At 47.9% G+C, this 15346-nt stretch overlaps 1 protein-coding gene across 2 annotated transcripts in view; it reads left to right on the forward strand.

Moving 5' to 3' along the window:
• Nucleotides 1-12339, forward strand: part of ASH1L (ASH1 like histone lysine methyltransferase) — a 55828-nt gene extending 43489 nt beyond the window's left edge. The window contains exons 13-28 of one of the 2 annotated variants that reach the window (XM_058860258.1): nt 440-548; nt 728-889; nt 1119-1213; nt 1463-1620; nt 2682-2840; nt 3254-3308; nt 3403-3535; nt 5024-5272; nt 6048-6134; nt 6366-6456; nt 7786-7924; nt 8412-8584; nt 9209-9375; nt 10220-10260; nt 10863-11167; nt 11912-12339. In XM_058860258.1, coding sequence (XP_058716241.1) covers nt 440-548; nt 728-889; nt 1119-1213; nt 1463-1620; nt 2682-2840; nt 3254-3308; nt 3403-3535; nt 5024-5272; nt 6048-6134; nt 6366-6456; nt 7786-7924; nt 8412-8584; nt 9209-9375; nt 10220-10260; nt 10863-11167; nt 11912-12003 — 2215 coding nt within the window. In that variant the 3' untranslated portion in view covers nt 12004-12339. The remainder of the gene's footprint in view (nt 1-439; nt 549-727; nt 890-1118; nt 1214-1462; nt 1621-2681; nt 2841-3253; nt 3309-3402; nt 3536-5023; nt 5273-6047; nt 6135-6365; nt 6457-7785; nt 7925-8411; nt 8585-9208; nt 9376-10219; nt 10261-10862; nt 11168-11911) is intronic. The other variant, XM_058860259.1, reaches the window with a different exon arrangement.
• The last annotated feature ends 3007 nt before the right edge of the window (nt 12340-15346 follow it).

Below are 15346 nucleotides of genomic sequence, written 5' to 3' on the forward strand. Positions count from 1 at the left end.
GGAGCAGCTCTGCTGTGAGGAAAAGCAGAGAGAATTGGGATTGTTCAGCCTGGAAAAGAAGAGCTCCAAGTGACCTAATTATGTCCTTCTAGTACCTGAAGGAGCTGCAAGAAAGATGGAGAGAGACTATTGACAAAGGCCTGGAGTGACAGGACAAGGGACAATGTCTTCCCACTTCCACTGGGCAGGGTTAGATGGGATATTGGGATATTGGGATATCCTGTGAGGGTGGGGAGGCCCTGGCACATCCTACTCTTTATAAATGTGATATTCACTTTTTAGCCTTCAAAGTTTATTGTGAGAGATAAATGAAAGAACTGCACAAACATAAGCCAGGACACAGCAGAGGTGTTGCTGCCTGTCTCTAACACTGCCACTCTGTGCACAAAGATGATTTTATGTTTAATTTTGGGGGTATTTGATTGTATTTTCCCTGCAGGTCTGTGAATGGTGTGTATCGGATCGGGCTCTATGCACTCAAGGACATGCCTGCTGGGACTGAGCTCACCTATGACTACAACTTCCACTCATTTAACGTTGAAAAACAGGTAAAAACCCCACCATGAGACCTTGAAAAATCTCACTAAGGCCTAACAGTTCTGTAAAGTGTAAAAATTAACAAAAACTGTCATGTTGTATTAGGCAGAAAATGTTCTTTTTAATATTGAGAGAGAATCTAAACGTTTGGGGTTTATTGGACTTAATTTTTTTTTTTTTTTTCTCAAAGCAACTCTGCAAATGTGGCTTTGACAAATGCAGAGGAATAATTGGGGGTAAAAGTCAACGCATGAATGGACTCTCAAGCAAAAGCAACCAACCTGTGAGCACCCACAGAAGACCTGGGAGGTCGAAAGAGAAGAGGAAGTCAAAGCACAAACTAAAGAAGAGAGTAAGTAGGAAAGACAGAGTTTGGGTGGGTGAGGTTGATGGGAAATCAGTCTGTGGCACCAGACCAAAAACTGGTGTTTTTGGAAATTTTAAAATTGAAACAGAACCCCAAACTTTAAACAGAAATACAGTAGAGTAATGTTGTAGGTTCTGTCTCAGGGACTGCTTTGGCTGCTTTGCTGAGTTCTTGGCACAGTTTTTTCTGTCTATCAGAACAATCTGTTTTCCAGAGGGGCCATATCCCCGAGGAGCCCAGCGAAAGTGTGAACGCCCCAACCAGGCTGACACCGCAGCTGCAGATGAAGCCCATGTCTAACAGGGAAAGGTAAGGGCTGATTTCAGGGGGATTTGCCTCAGAAATGGAGTGCTGTGCAAAAATTGATTTCTTCTTCTATAACATGGGGCATCCTGAAATGTCTGAGGACGCAGCTTTTAGTTCTCCTTTACCAGCCAGGCTGGAATTCCTCTCCAGCGAGGAGACACAGGGTACACCTCTGAATATCCAGCTTTTCCCAACGTTAAAGAATTAATTTTCCAGTAAAAAGATTCTTGAACAGCTTCCTAATTCCCTCAGGAATTTTGTGCTAAAACACCACGTGTTCTTGGTACGGAACTGGGAGAAGATCCGGCAGAAGCAAGAGGAAGTGAAGCACGTCAGTGACAGCATGCACAGCTCGTCGCTGTACACCCGCTGGAACGGGATCTGCCGCGACGACGGCAACATCAAATCAGGTGAGGCCAGCCTGATGTGGGACACAGAGAGTTCAGCTCTGTGTAAATCCAGAGTAGAGTTCCAGTGAGATCCATACACCTTTTGTAAGGGCTGCTGCACAGGTAGGAGCTCCCGGGGTCGCTCGAGTCGTGGGTGAAGTTGTCACATGTGGTGTTTCTACAAGAGTGGTTTGTCAGAGGAGGAGGAGAATGGAATTTAACATCATCACTCGGTGCTGTGGTCTGGTTTTCAAGGTCACAGGTTGGATTCTGTCATCCTGGAGGTCTTTTCTAGCCCTGGTGATTCTAGGATGTTATTCTATATTGGGAAGAAATTCCTCCCTGTCAGGGTGGGCAGGCCCTGGCACAGGGTGCACAGAGAAACTGTGCCCTGGATCCCTGGAAGTGTCCAAGGCCAGGCTGGACAAGGTTTGGAGCAGCCTGGGACAGTGGAAGGTGTCCCTGCCCATGGCAGGGGGTACAACTGGATGAACTTTAACATTCCTTCCAACCAAAAGCAGTCTGTAATTCCGTGATTTTCCATGGTTGGACCCCGGTGGAGAAGGCCTGTTTCCTGCTGTCTGTATCCCTAAACCAGAAACAGTTGTGTAGACTGAAAATTGTCATTTATCCTCATAGTTTCACACCTTTCAGGCCTTTATAGAACAAAGATTTTTGGCGAGCAGTCACATGTGGGAACGGGGTGAAATATGACTATCAGGGAAAAATTACTGCTCCTGTTCCAAAAATAACCCTGATGGTGGTGGTACCATCATCCTCACAGCCTGGCAGGATTTGGCCCCCAGTGTCAGGCACAGTGAGTATTTGGGGTGAATTCAATGGGATGTTTTATTTGCTCCAGCAAACTAAAAATATTCCAATAACCAACTGATCCATTTAGGTGAGAACTGATATTTGAATACAGAACTGAAGCCTTGGATGCTACAGTAGCTTAGAAAACATCTTCATTTAATAATCAATGCTGGAGTTGCTACACCAAAGATGATTTGATCTCTTAACAAATGCCTTGTTGAGGAAGGAATTTCCTGTGTGGAGGTAACTCTTGTCTTGCTCTCTCCCAGATGTGTTCATGACCCAGTTCTCGGCGCTGCAGACGTCGCGCTCGGTGCGGACGCGGCGCTTGGCGGCGGCTGAGGAGAACCTCGAGGTGGCTCGTGCCGCCCGCCTGGCTCAGATCTTCAAGGAGATATGTGACAGCATCATATCCTACAAAGGTGAAGGTGATGCTCTTTAAAAAAGTCTCCACGGGCATGTTTTCACCTCTGGAAATGGACTCTGAGTAGGAAATGCTAGAAAAACATGGGATGTTAAATAAATCCTATTTTTTCAATTTCTCCCCTTGCCAATAATAACTTTGTTTTAGCCTCAACCCCCTGCTTCACCACCAACATCTGCAGATGTTGCTGTCCTCTGAAATGGATTTTTCAAAATTCCATAAAACATCAGAAGCTGTCATCCTTGTGCTACCTGTACTCCAATTACAGGCACCAACATCTAGAAATGCAGAAGCATTTCAATTCCCCATCACTCAGATAACAGAAAAGCCTTTTTTTAACCCAGATTGAATGCTGTTGGTTGTTTTTCTTTGCAAGTTTCACTCCAGTGGTGTCACTAAGCTCTGTTCCTGTTGCAGACTCCTCCAGGCAGGCGCTCGCAGCTCCTCTCCTCAACCTGCCCCCAAAGAAAAAGTAAGTTTTAAAAAAAGTAAGCTGCTTTCTCTGATGGGTTTGCACAGTGGGAATTGCTGGTGAACCTGACATTGTGCCAACATTCCTGTTGTAGAAATGCAGACTATTATGAAAAGATCTCTGACCCCTTGGACCTTGCCACCATCGAGAAGCAGATCCTGACTGGCTACTACAAAACTGTGGAAGCTTTTGATGGGGACATGCTGAAGGTCTTCAGGAATGCAGAGGTGAGGCTCTCTCTAGCCTGAAAGCTGCTGCACTGGCAGCAGGGATGTGCCCTCCTTTCATGCTCTTACAGGAGTAAAAGAAGAAATTTAGTCTGGAGGAAGAGAACTTGTGCTGATCCATTCCTGATGAGGCCTCAGTAGCAAATCAGGAGCTCTTTGACTCCCTTAGGTCAGAGAGAATGTCAAGGACACTCATGAATAGCTGACCTAAGGAAATTTCCACTCCCTGTGGAAGGGGTACCCTGTTTTTCAGTATCAGATGTCATGGAATCACAGAATCATAGAATGGTTTGGGCTGGAAGGAACCTTAAAGCTCATCCCATTCCACCCCCTGGCATGGGGAGGGACACCTTCCACTACCCCAGGTTGCTCCAAGCCCTGTTCACCCTGGCCTTGGACACTTCCAGAGATCCAGGGGCAGCCACAGCTCCTCTGGGCACTCTGTGCCAGGGCCTGTCCACCCTCACAGGGAACAATTTCTCCCATATACCCAACCTAAATTTCCTCCTTTTCAATGTCTGAGCCCATTCCCCCTTGTCCTGTCCCTGCAGTTCCTGATGAACAGGAACTTCATCATGATGAGCAGGAACAGCTTCCCTGGAGCCCCTTCAGATTCTGCGAGGGACTCTGAGGTCTCCACACAGCCTTCTCTTCTCCTGAACATTCCCAGCCCTCCCAGCCTGGCTCCATACAGGAGGGGCTCCAGTCCCCTCAGCAGCTTTGTGGCCTCCTCTGGACTCTCTCCAGCAGTTCCATGTCCTTCTTGCACTGGAGGCCCTGGAGCTGGACACAGCTCCCAGGTGGAGTCTCAGGAGGGCAGAGCAGAGGCAGAATCCCTTCCCTTGATCTGCTGCCCACGTTCTTTGGATGCAGCCCAGGACACGGGTGGTTTCTGGGCTGTGGACACACATGGCCACGTTGAGTTTTTGGTCACCCATCATCCCAACTCCTTCTCCCAGAGCTGCTCTCAGTTCCTGCCCTGGCCCTGTCACATCCATGGAGCTGCTGGAGAGGTGCACCCCAGGCTTGGTGCTGCAGCTGTAGGGAGAATGTTGTTCTGATTAGGAACGGCAGAAAAGAACAACACGGACTCTCAAGGGAGTCAGATCAGGAGAAATCCCTAGTTTATTGCTTTAGGCTTGTTATATAGATTAGTTTGTGGAAAGTACAGAAAGGAAACTCTTATAGGTTAGTAAACTGCTACATCACCATCATTGGTCAGTGGGGTTCACCACCCCCTGACTTCTCTTGCAAGGAAAACAAGAGGACAGACAAACAGCACCTGGTAGTTGTTTTCTGTCTCTAAGGATTGTTTTAATTCTTTCTCATGTTTTTCCCAGGCTAGCTCTCAGGCAGGACTGAGAGGCCATGGAGCCTACAGCCTGCTCCAAAGCTAGCATCCATAGGAGAACCCCTCCCAGGCACGCACAGGCAGGAGCTAAACAGAAATCAAGCATTTTGGGGGGTTGTATTTTGTGATTTGTGCAGAAATACTACGGCAGGAAGTCCCCCACGGGGCGGGACGTGTGCCGGCTGCGCAAGGCGTATTACAACGCGCGGCACGAGGCCGCGGCACAGATCGACGAGATCGTGGGGGAGACGGCGAGCGAGGCCGACAGCAGCGAGACCTCGGTGTGTGACAAGGACAACGGGCACGAGAAGGACGAGGACGTCATCCGCTGCATCTGTGGCCTCTACAAGGACGAGGGGCTCATGATCCAGTGTGAAAAGTGCATGGTGAGGGGCACAAAGGGAGGCTGCTCCCCGCAGAACTTTTTTGCTAAAAAAAAAATTGGATAGGCTAAATTTGATGTAGCTGCCTTCACTGTGTGAAAACCACATGTGTTAAGTCTCCAAGGTAAAGCCTAAAGTAATAGAGTACTGATCAGCACTGTTAAATCATGAATCAACCTAGCTTTTATTGACTAAGTCTGATGGTTTTGATAAGTATGTGATGAATAAAGGCAAAGTCATGTATTTAAACATATTCCTTCCACATTTTTCAATTTTCTTATAGCTGCCTTTCCCTATTTCAGTTATAAACCTTTTCTTATTAAGGCAATTCATTATTACAATGAAGAAGAAACAATATAATGTGAAAAAATAGCATGTTAAAGTGACTTCTCAGCCTTGCATATTGATCAAAGCAAAGTGGAACTTTTCACCGGCAGTTCCCGTGTGCTTGGGAGCATTAATTAAACTCTTCAGGCCTTTTAATTCCTCTCCACAAGAGGAGAGATTCTCTTTTCACAAGAGAAAATGCAACTTGAATTGAGCAGAGGAGATGAAAACTGCCCCAGCTCCTGACCTCAGGAGAGAGGAATTAATTTTAAAGTTTTGGGTTTTTACACTTACTGTTGCATGGAGATCTTCTCTGTCTGCTGATGTGGTGTGAAATAGTTCATAGAAAATCTTGAATTAGCAGTGTGAAGCTTATTTTCTTGCTTTTCTTAATATTTGTTGAGAAAATGCATTTTCAGGACTTTCTGAAGGGCTGTACCTGTTTTTCCAGGTGTGGCAGCACTGTGACTGCATGGGTGTGAATTCAGACGTTGAGCACTACCTGTGTGAGCAGTGTGAACCTCGAGCTGTGAACAGGGTAAAACAAAACTCTCCTTCCTGTTATTACCATTATAAACTACAGCAGCTCCTTAAGGGTTTCTTTGTATTTGTATTTAGAATTTGTACCTTTTGGGATTGAAGCTTCTGTGATTTAGGTTCCATTCCACGAGGGATCAGTTTTTCTCTGTGTATTTCCAAAAGGGTGGCAGCACAATTTTGAACTGATGGTGATGGGCAGCTCAGGATTCCCTTTCTTTTTTCTCTGCAGGAGGTTCCCATGATCCCTCGGCCCCACTATGCCCAGCCTGGCTGTGTTTATTACATCTGCCTGTTGAGGGATGATCTGCTGCTCCGCCAAGGTACGTGCTGGGCTTTCCATCAGGGATCTCCTGTCAAAAATCCTTCCATTTTTCACAAGTGGAAGCTGCTCTCTCTCTCTGATGCTGGGAGTGATACACAGAGTTCTCACAGGCTGTTGATGAAGAAATGTTAATTAGCACAGCCAGGGCTGTCCTGGCCAGGGGAGGATGATGCTGAGCCAACTGCTGGTAGTTAACATTTATAAGTAAAGGCCAAGAAGGCTGTTAGACCTCCGGTATTTTAGTGCAGAATGGTCATTAAAACATCCAGCTCACTGCATGTGTTCCTTAAAGCTTTTCTCTTCTGGACTGTGCTCTGAATTCCAGAATCTCTCCAAGGCAGCTGCCACAGCCACACAATTCAGCTCACTGATTTTTCTTTATTTTTATTTCATCCTACAGATACACACAAGGTTAGAAAGAACCCTTTATCATTATTAAGAAACTGCTCTTGAATGAGTGAAGCCAGTTGATAAGTTTGCTAGAGGGGAATAGGAGAACCTTCAGGAAAACTGGGAATTAAAAAAGGTCAAAGAACCCAGTGGAGGTTCTGTGACTTGGAACCTCCCAAGTTTTGGTCATTTTTAGATAAATAAGAGGTGGAATCTCTTCCCAGCCCTGGAAGTGCTTAAGGCCAGGTGAGATGGAGCTCTGAGCAGCTTGGTCTAGTGGAAGACATCCCTGCCCAGGGAGGTGGGTCTGGATGGTCCTTAAAATCCTTTCCAACCCAGGTCATTCTGGGATTTCACAGGTCAGAGCAGAGAAATTAAGGAGTAAATTCACTTATGGGACAAAATTAATAAATTTAAGTTTAGGGGTTGCCCTAGGGAAATACTTTTTGATTGCCAGGAGTGCCAGTTTGTTTAGTCCTTTCTGCATTCTCTTTACCTTTCCTGAGCTCTACATCTCATTGGAATTCTGCTGGAATAACCAAAGGCCTGGGGCTTCTTGGGACAGGATTTATTTTCTTAATAGTGGTCTTCTCTCTCAAAGATTTATTCTTTACACATTGCAGCCATCACTAATTCCTACACCTTTTCCTAATCATGACTGACATGTTTACATATCCTGTGGTCTCTCATGGTTTTGATTCCTTACAGGTTGTTATTTTTTCAGTCTGGACATGGAAAGTTGGGTTGTTTTTCTGTAAAGCTGCTGTGAAAAACATCTGAGTGTCCTTGGCAGGTTTGCGGTGGGTTTGTGTCGTTCCGTACAGTCCAGCATTAGGTGCCTGTGTCATGTTCATTTTTAATGATTATTTCCTCTGGTTCTGGTGGGCTGGGCTCAGGCCAGGCTCTTTACAGGTGTGTCCTTTGTGTCCCTGGCCAGGTGACTGTGTGTACCTGATGAGAGACAGCCGCAGGACCCCCGACGGGCACCCGGTGCGACAGTCGTACCGCCTGTTGTCCCACATCAACCGCGACAAGCTCGACATCTTCCGCATCGAGAAACTCTGGAAAAACGAGAAGTAAGAGCAAGACAGCCTTGGAGTTTGAGATATCCCCTGTCAAAGCACAGGAATTTTGTGGAAGTCTCATTTTAAGGATGCAGGAATGAGCAAGGTCCAGGTGCAGAGGTTGGGGGGTTCCCAACTGCAGCCTTTGTTCCACAACTGCGCGGTGCAAACACGTGAGGTTGGAGGTTTAAGCAAAGGATCAGAGATAGAAATGGATGGATTTCCTCAGTGTTGGATCAGACTCTGGGTGCAGGGACAGCTGTGAGGCCGTTCAGTGCTGTGCCCTGGCCAGTCACAGCCTGCTGTGCCCACAGAAAGCACTCTGGGAGTGTTTGCCCTCACTGCAGGCGGGAAGTGGAATATGGAACATGTGGAATATTGTGTGGCTCTGCTGTTCATCACAGCCAAGTGCAAGAGAGAGAGCTCAAAACAAAGCAGGGGGCATTGAGTGAGTTGTGTCATGGGCTGATTTGTGTTTCTGTCCCTTTTGCACCCTCAGAGAGGAGCGCTTCGCCTTTGGCCACCACTATTTCCGTCCACACGAAACGCATCATTCCCCGTCTCGGAAGTTCTACCACAACGAGCTGTTCCGGGTGCCCCTGTACGAAATCATCCCCTTGGAGGCCGTGGTGGGCACGTGCTGTGTGCTAGACCTGTACACCTACTGCAAAGGTGAGAGTTAAACACATTCCTCAGCATTTGGGCAGTGGGCTGTGGTGGTTTAACCCCTGCTGGAAGCTCAACGCTACCCAGCCACTCACTCCCCCTGGGATGGAAAAAGTTAAAACCTTGGGGTTGGGATAAAAACAGTTTCATGGTTGAAATAAATTAAAATATTGTCATAGTAATGATAGCAGTAGTAGTAATGGAAAGGGAGGTTACGGAAAGAGAGAAAGGTGTCCAGTATCTGAAGGGGCTAGAAGAAAGGCGAAGAGGGGCTCTTAATCATGAACTGGAGTGACAAGATGAGAGGGAATGGCTTCAACCTGAAAAAGAGGAAATTGAAGTTGGATACACAGAGGAAATCCTTCCCTGGGAGCTGAGCACAGAGAAGCTGTGGCTGCCCCTGGATCCCAAGGCCAGACTGAACAGGGCTTGGAGCAGCCTGGGCCAGTGGAAGGTGTCCCTGCCATGGCTGGGGTGGGGCTGGGTTGATCAGAAGCGTGCAGGTTCTCCTCTCGTGTCCTGAATGAGAGAGCAAACAGGAACACTCTGACAGCCCCTGCCTCGCTCACACTGTGATAAAACACGTTTCCCCCTCAGCACATGACTGTTTTCCCCTTGTTTTGATGCCAGGGAGGCCGAAGGGTGTGAAGGAGCAGGATGTTTACATCTGTGATTACCGCCTGGATAAATCAGCTCACCTCTTCTACAAGATCCACCGGAACCGCTACCCCGTGTGCACCAAGCCCTACGCCTTCGACCACTTCCCCAAGAAACTCACGCCCAAGAGGGATTTCTCAGTAAGTGGGTTTGCTCTCAGCTTCCCAACCTGCTCTTGGGAGAGTGGATGGAGTTCTGGAAAGCCCCTGACTGTTGATAAATGAAGTTGGGTCAGGCAGAGGAAGCTGATCCTTTAGGTGGGGGTCAAGGAACAAGGGACAGGACAAGGGGAAACTGCCTCAAGCTGTGCCAGGGAAGGCTCAGGTTGGGCATCAGGAGGAATTCCCTGATGGAAAGGGTGGTCAGGGTTAGCAGGAGCTGCCCAGGGAGGTTTGGAGTCCCCATCCCTGGAGGTGTCCAAGCTCTGGGCTGGGGACAAGATGGGGATCGAGCACAGCTGGGAGTAGATGGGTTGGGAGAGCTTTTCCAACCTCAATCATTCCATGATTCTGTGAGCATGCACAACCTGGGGGAAGAGCTGGCTGGAAAGAAAACTTGGAAAGAAAACTGGGTGTAACAGAACCTGCAGCTGAGAGGCAAAGAGCTGCTCAAGGGATGGTGATGGTGAGCTCAGAGAGGATCTCAGAGCCATAGAGGTGGCAGATCTGCAAACCTTCTGCAAGTGAGCTCTGTTCTTCCTGGCTTTGGAGAAGGTTCCAGACTCGTGCTGTGCAGAAAGCAAAGATGATTTTTATCATGATGGTGTGTGGCTTGAAATTTATTTAGAAGATGTGAAGAATCAGACAAGTCTGGTTCTAGTTTATCTTGTTACATGGTTGTGCCTCCTCCTGTGAGGTCTCTTTGAGGTTCACCAGCATTTCCAGAGTGTCCTGGATTGGCACTTTCAAAGCATTTGATAAACCAGCCCTTCCTTCCACTGTGAATTTCATTTGGTATTGATCATAATCTTCATTGTTATTGCAGCCTCATTATGTGCCAGACAACTACAAGAGAAACGGAGGCAGGTGAGGCTCCCCTCCCAGACCGTTGGGAAGAGATGAAATAATTCTGTTTGTTTGTTGTGCCCACTCTCCTCCTGCCCCTTTCCCCTGGATGCTATGGAAATAAGAAGTTTAAATTATTTAAAGCTCTCTGAACTTTGAGAGAGATAAAAGGGAACAAGTGAGGAGGGATAGGCAGTAATAATGTACATCAGGAAAGGAAAGGAGCCATTTGAAAGTCAGAAAAAAGCAGCTGAGTGAGGAGATGCCCAAATCAGGAGGCTCCAGCCTTCCCAGATTGAGGAACCCAGGTCCTGGACCTGCTGTCTGTGGTGCATTCAGAGCCCAGATCTGGTGGAGACTGCAAGAACATCCCCACTAAGGGCTGGGCCAAGCTGCTTTTGGAGGTAAAATCTTTTGCAACTGAAAACAAAAAGCCATTTGTTTTTACAAAGCTGCCTTTGGTGAGGTGCAGATAAAGTTATGGTATGGGTGGGTGTGAGTGCAGGGATTGAGGGAGGAAATGGAGCTCCAGAGAGCCCATGGACGAGTCCTGGACTCGCTGGGAATTGTCCTTTCAGACGAGTGTTTGAAAAACCGCTGTTTAAACCCCTCTTCTCTGCAAGGTCATCCTGGAAATCCGATCGCTCAAAACCACAGATCAAAGACTTAAACCAAGAGGAAGATTCCCTTCCCCTGATGGAGGAGGTGCTGGGGGCCCCTGAGCAGGCTCCAGGGGAGCTGCCCAGCCCCGAGGAGCCCGACAAGGAGCCGGTGGCCAGCGAGAGCTGCGAGGCTGAGAAGAAGGGGGACACCGAGAACCCCTCGGACACGAGGCCGCTCTGCAGCCCCGAGGAGCGGCGGCACCTCCAGAGGGAGAGGCTGAACCAGATCCTGCTCAACCTCCTCGAGAAAATCCCAGGGAAAAACGGTGAGAGTTCAGGCTCTGCTTGCACAGCTCCAGGTCTCCTGTCAGGTCTGGGGTCCCTTTGCTGAGCTGTGTTAGTAAAATTAATGTTTTTGTCTGAATTTCTTGCTAGTGGGCGTTAGGAAAGTCAGTTTTCTTTGCAGCCACGTTTTCCTTTGCAACAGAAATCCATTAAACCCAAGTGAAATTTCTCACACCTTTGTTTTGTATAATATTTTTAATAACCACAAAAACTTCCCATAAACTAATTCCCCCCCCATCATTCCATATTTACAATATGGAGATGGAGAAACTTAACAGACAAGCCAGGAAAGACCAAAGGGAATTTGTAAAGTCTGTTTTTACCTTTCATGAGCTTTTGGGTTCTGAGACAAGTTGGTCTTGTGTGAGCTGTGGGATAAGGGGACAGGGGTTCCACTGGTGAAGTGTGTCCCTGCTTTTAAAGCCCTGTCCAGGCTCTTCCAAATTCTGACAATGCCAGGCAGTCATGGACTGATGCTTAATTTGGGTTGGGAGGATCTTTGGAGGTTGTGTGGTCCAGCCATGGCTCAGGGCTTCTCCAGGGATGTTTTGGATTTCCTTGATAGAAGCAGGAATAGGGAAATGGGAATTTTTGTGTTTGAGGAGCAATGGGAGGTGGCACTCAGTGGAGGTCACAGGTTGGAGTTGATGATCCTGGAGGCCTTTTCCACCCTCTCTGATCCTGCAAAGACTGAAATCCCCTTGTGCCCCTGTGCTCTGTTGCAGCCATCGATGTCACCTACCTGCTGGAGGAGGGCTCGGGACGGAAACTGCGGCGCCGCACTCTGACCATCCCCGAGAGCAGCTTCAGGAAGTGACCCAGGAGGGGCAGCCGAGCTCTGGGGTCTGTCACTGGGGCTGGGGGGCCAGAGCCCAGCCCGGGGAAGGAAGGAGGGCAGCAGCAAACTGACAAAACTACAAACAGTAGCACCTGGGGGGCCGGGCCGGCGCGGCGCCCACCCTGCTCTGCAGTGCTCTTGGTGTGTGTGTTGGTGGGCGTGCCTTGTATTGATGTTAGGTACTGAGGAAACCTCGTGGTTATTGTCCAGGATGGTCAAATTTAATTTATTTTTGCTTGATATTCCCACTCAGAGGAAAAAAAAAAAAAAAAATTAAAAAAAAAAATAAATAGAAATGGGGAGGGCAGAGGAAAAGGACTGAGTTACTCTGAGGAGGATGTTCTCCACGGTCACTGCTAACCTGGGATTGTACCAGCTGCCCACGCCAGGGAAGGGAATCCAGGAATCCAGAGGGGACAGGAAAGGCCCAGTGGCTTAAAAGGAAAAGCTGCCCTAAAGCTGTGGCCTCTGATTTGCACAAGAGGAGAGAAACGTCCCCAGACGAGCGCCGGCTTCGCCGTGGGACAACCCCAGCAGTGTCCCTGTGGTTTGTGCCAAGGAGAAGCTTCCAGAGGCCCTTGGAGCGGGGCAGGAGCGCTGGGATGAGGCACTTGCTGTGCAGGGGGATGGGGCAGGGTGTGAGTTTTTTCACTTTTTTTCTGCAGAGAAATTTTATAAAAGCAAAGTCAGCTCCTGACGCCACCATTGCTGTTGGTTTTTTTGATAAGCTGTGGTTCTCGTGTGTCTCGTGTGTTGTGCAAATAAAACAAAACAAAAAAAAAATCTGTTAAAAAGAGAAAAAAAACACAAAAGAAAAAAGAAAAAAAGAAACCCCAAGGACCCTTTCACTCCGTGCCCGTCAGGCAGTATCCGAGCGAGTGTTTGTCGTGAGCTGTAGAATTTATCAACTGCTAACACTACCCTCGTGTGCTGGTGGAACGTCCCGGGGCAGCGGCTCCCGCCGGCCCCGCCCCTATCGCGATTATCGCGATTGTCCCGACAGCCCCGGGCCGGGCCCGGCGGCCCCCGCTGCCCCCGGACCGTGGCTTTGCTTTCCTGTCTCAGACATGCATATCCAGTCCTGTTTTAGGTGTTCTTATAAGAAATCCAGTTTTTAATGTGCCAAGTTGTATATATCTGCTGCGTGGATGTAAAGCAATACCGTAGTTACATGTTCCTTTTTATGGACCAAGCTCGTCCTAATGTACATTCTTGTTATTATTATAATTATTTTACTCTTAGTGGAACATGACTCATTCCATTAACTTTTATGTGTTGATTTAAAAAGAGAAAACAAAACAAAAAAAAAAACACAAAAAAAAAAAAGAAAGGAAAAAAACCCTTTGAGAAAAAAAAAATATTTTATTAAAAAAAAAAAAGAAATAAGAAAATAGTTTGGAATATTTTCTTACTGTAGAGAAGCACTGTACAGTACCAGGAACCCTGAGTATAAAATACTCGTGCGTGTAGTAGGAATATCGCATGTCCAAACCCTCGAGTTGTCTCATTTAGTTTCAAACAGAAATCATTGTCTCAAATGGTGTTAAACACTAAAAAGTTTTTAAAAAAAAAAATAAAAAAAAATAAAGTGCGTACAGAAGCGAGACACTAGCTCTGTCATTTTATCTTTCTTTTGTTGAAAGACTAAACAAAATGTTTTTTAGACAATCAAATGTTAGGTAAGTGCAAAGAATTGTTTTTTCTTACTGGTGTAGAAATTAATGACTTTTTTTATTTTTTTGGTTATTTTATAATACTGAGCAGACCCGTGTGTCCCCAGGATCGCCGCCGGAGTCAGGAAGCACTACGTTACTGCAAATAGAGCTGAACCTTAGTCTGCATGGGTGTAGGCTGTGTGATTGCTGAAAATAAATGCTGCTAATATATTTCCTTTTTACAAAGCATATCTAAATAGATCATTGTTTTGATGTTAATCTTTGTAAATTATGTATTACCAATTTTAACATTGGATGTAATTGCATAAAAAGCCTGCATCTCAATCCTGAGAGTCTAGTATTAAATGGAAAATCTTTTCCTACGGCTGGCTCGGGGGGTTTTCTTTGCTGCCAGAGGGCAGGAAAATCCTGCCTGGATCCCATGAGATCCACGGGATCCACGGGGTGAGGGTCAGCAAATGCTGGAGCTGCCCCTGGCTCACAGCAAAGCCTCCAGGCTCGGGGGAAAACGGCTGGAAAGGCCCTGGGGGTGCTGGGGGCAGCAGCTGGATGTGAACCAGATGTGAACCAGGTGTGTCCAGATGTGCTCAGGTGTGTCCAGGTGTGCTCAGGTGTGCCCAGATGTGTCCAAATGTCCCCAGGTGTGTCCAGATGTGCTCAGATGTCCCCAGATGTGCTCAGGTGTGTCCAGATGTCCCCAGGTGTGCCCAGATGTGTTCAGGTGTGCCCAGATGTCCCCAGCTGTGTCCAGGTGTGTCCAAATGTCCCCAGATATGCTCAGGTGTGTCCAGATGTCCCCAGGTGTGCCCAGATGTGTTCAGGTGTGTCCAGATGTCCCCAGCTGTGTCCAGATGTGTCCAGGTGTGCCCAGATGTGCCCAGGTGGGGAAGAGGCCGATGGCCCCTGGCCTGGAGCAGTCCCAGGGTGGCTGGAGCAGGGCAGTGACCCCAGTGCCCTTCGCTGCCTCTGCTGAGGGACCTCAAACCCAGGGTTGGTTTTGATGAGATTGAGGAGCAGGAGCGTGTCCAGGGCAGGGAACGGAGCTGGGAAGGGGCTGGAGCACCAGGAGAGGCTGAAGGATCTGGGAAAGGGGCTCAGGGGGAATTTCTGGCTCTGCACAAGTCCCTGGCAGCCGGGGGGGTCGGGATTTCTCCCAGGGAACAGCGACAGGAGAACAGGGAATGGTCTCAGGCTGGGCCAGGGGAGGCTCAGGGGGGAGAAGAGCAGGAATTTCCCCATGGAAAGGGGGTCAGGCACTGGCAGGGGCTGCCCAGGAAGGTTTGGTTTCCCAGTCTGACGCTCTATGATCATGAAAATGCCAGGCTTGACTCCTCCTACACTCCCTTAAAACCCAAGGGCGAGGCTTGGAGAGCTGTTTATTAAATAAACAGAAGAACCACCTGGCTTCCTCCCCTCCTGGCATGACCCCATTTCAAAGTCCAGAAGCAGCTGCAGAATCCAATCAAACCTCTTTAAGGCAAGCCAAGGAACATTCCAATTAGGATATAACGTCACTTGTCTGAGAATAAAAATTCCAGAGAGAGAAGTGAAAATGAGAGCAGAGTGAAAGGAGAGCAGCTTTACCCTGGCAGAGGGGCTGGCCCAGGGGATGACACAGCAGCTTTTTGCCACCAAAATGGGAAATC

This window comes from Poecile atricapillus, chromosome 33, assembly GCF_030490865.1.
Source record: "Poecile atricapillus isolate bPoeAtr1 chromosome 33, bPoeAtr1.hap1, whole genome shotgun sequence".
Taxonomy (NCBI): Eukaryota; Metazoa; Chordata; class Aves; order Passeriformes; family Paridae; genus Poecile; species Poecile atricapillus.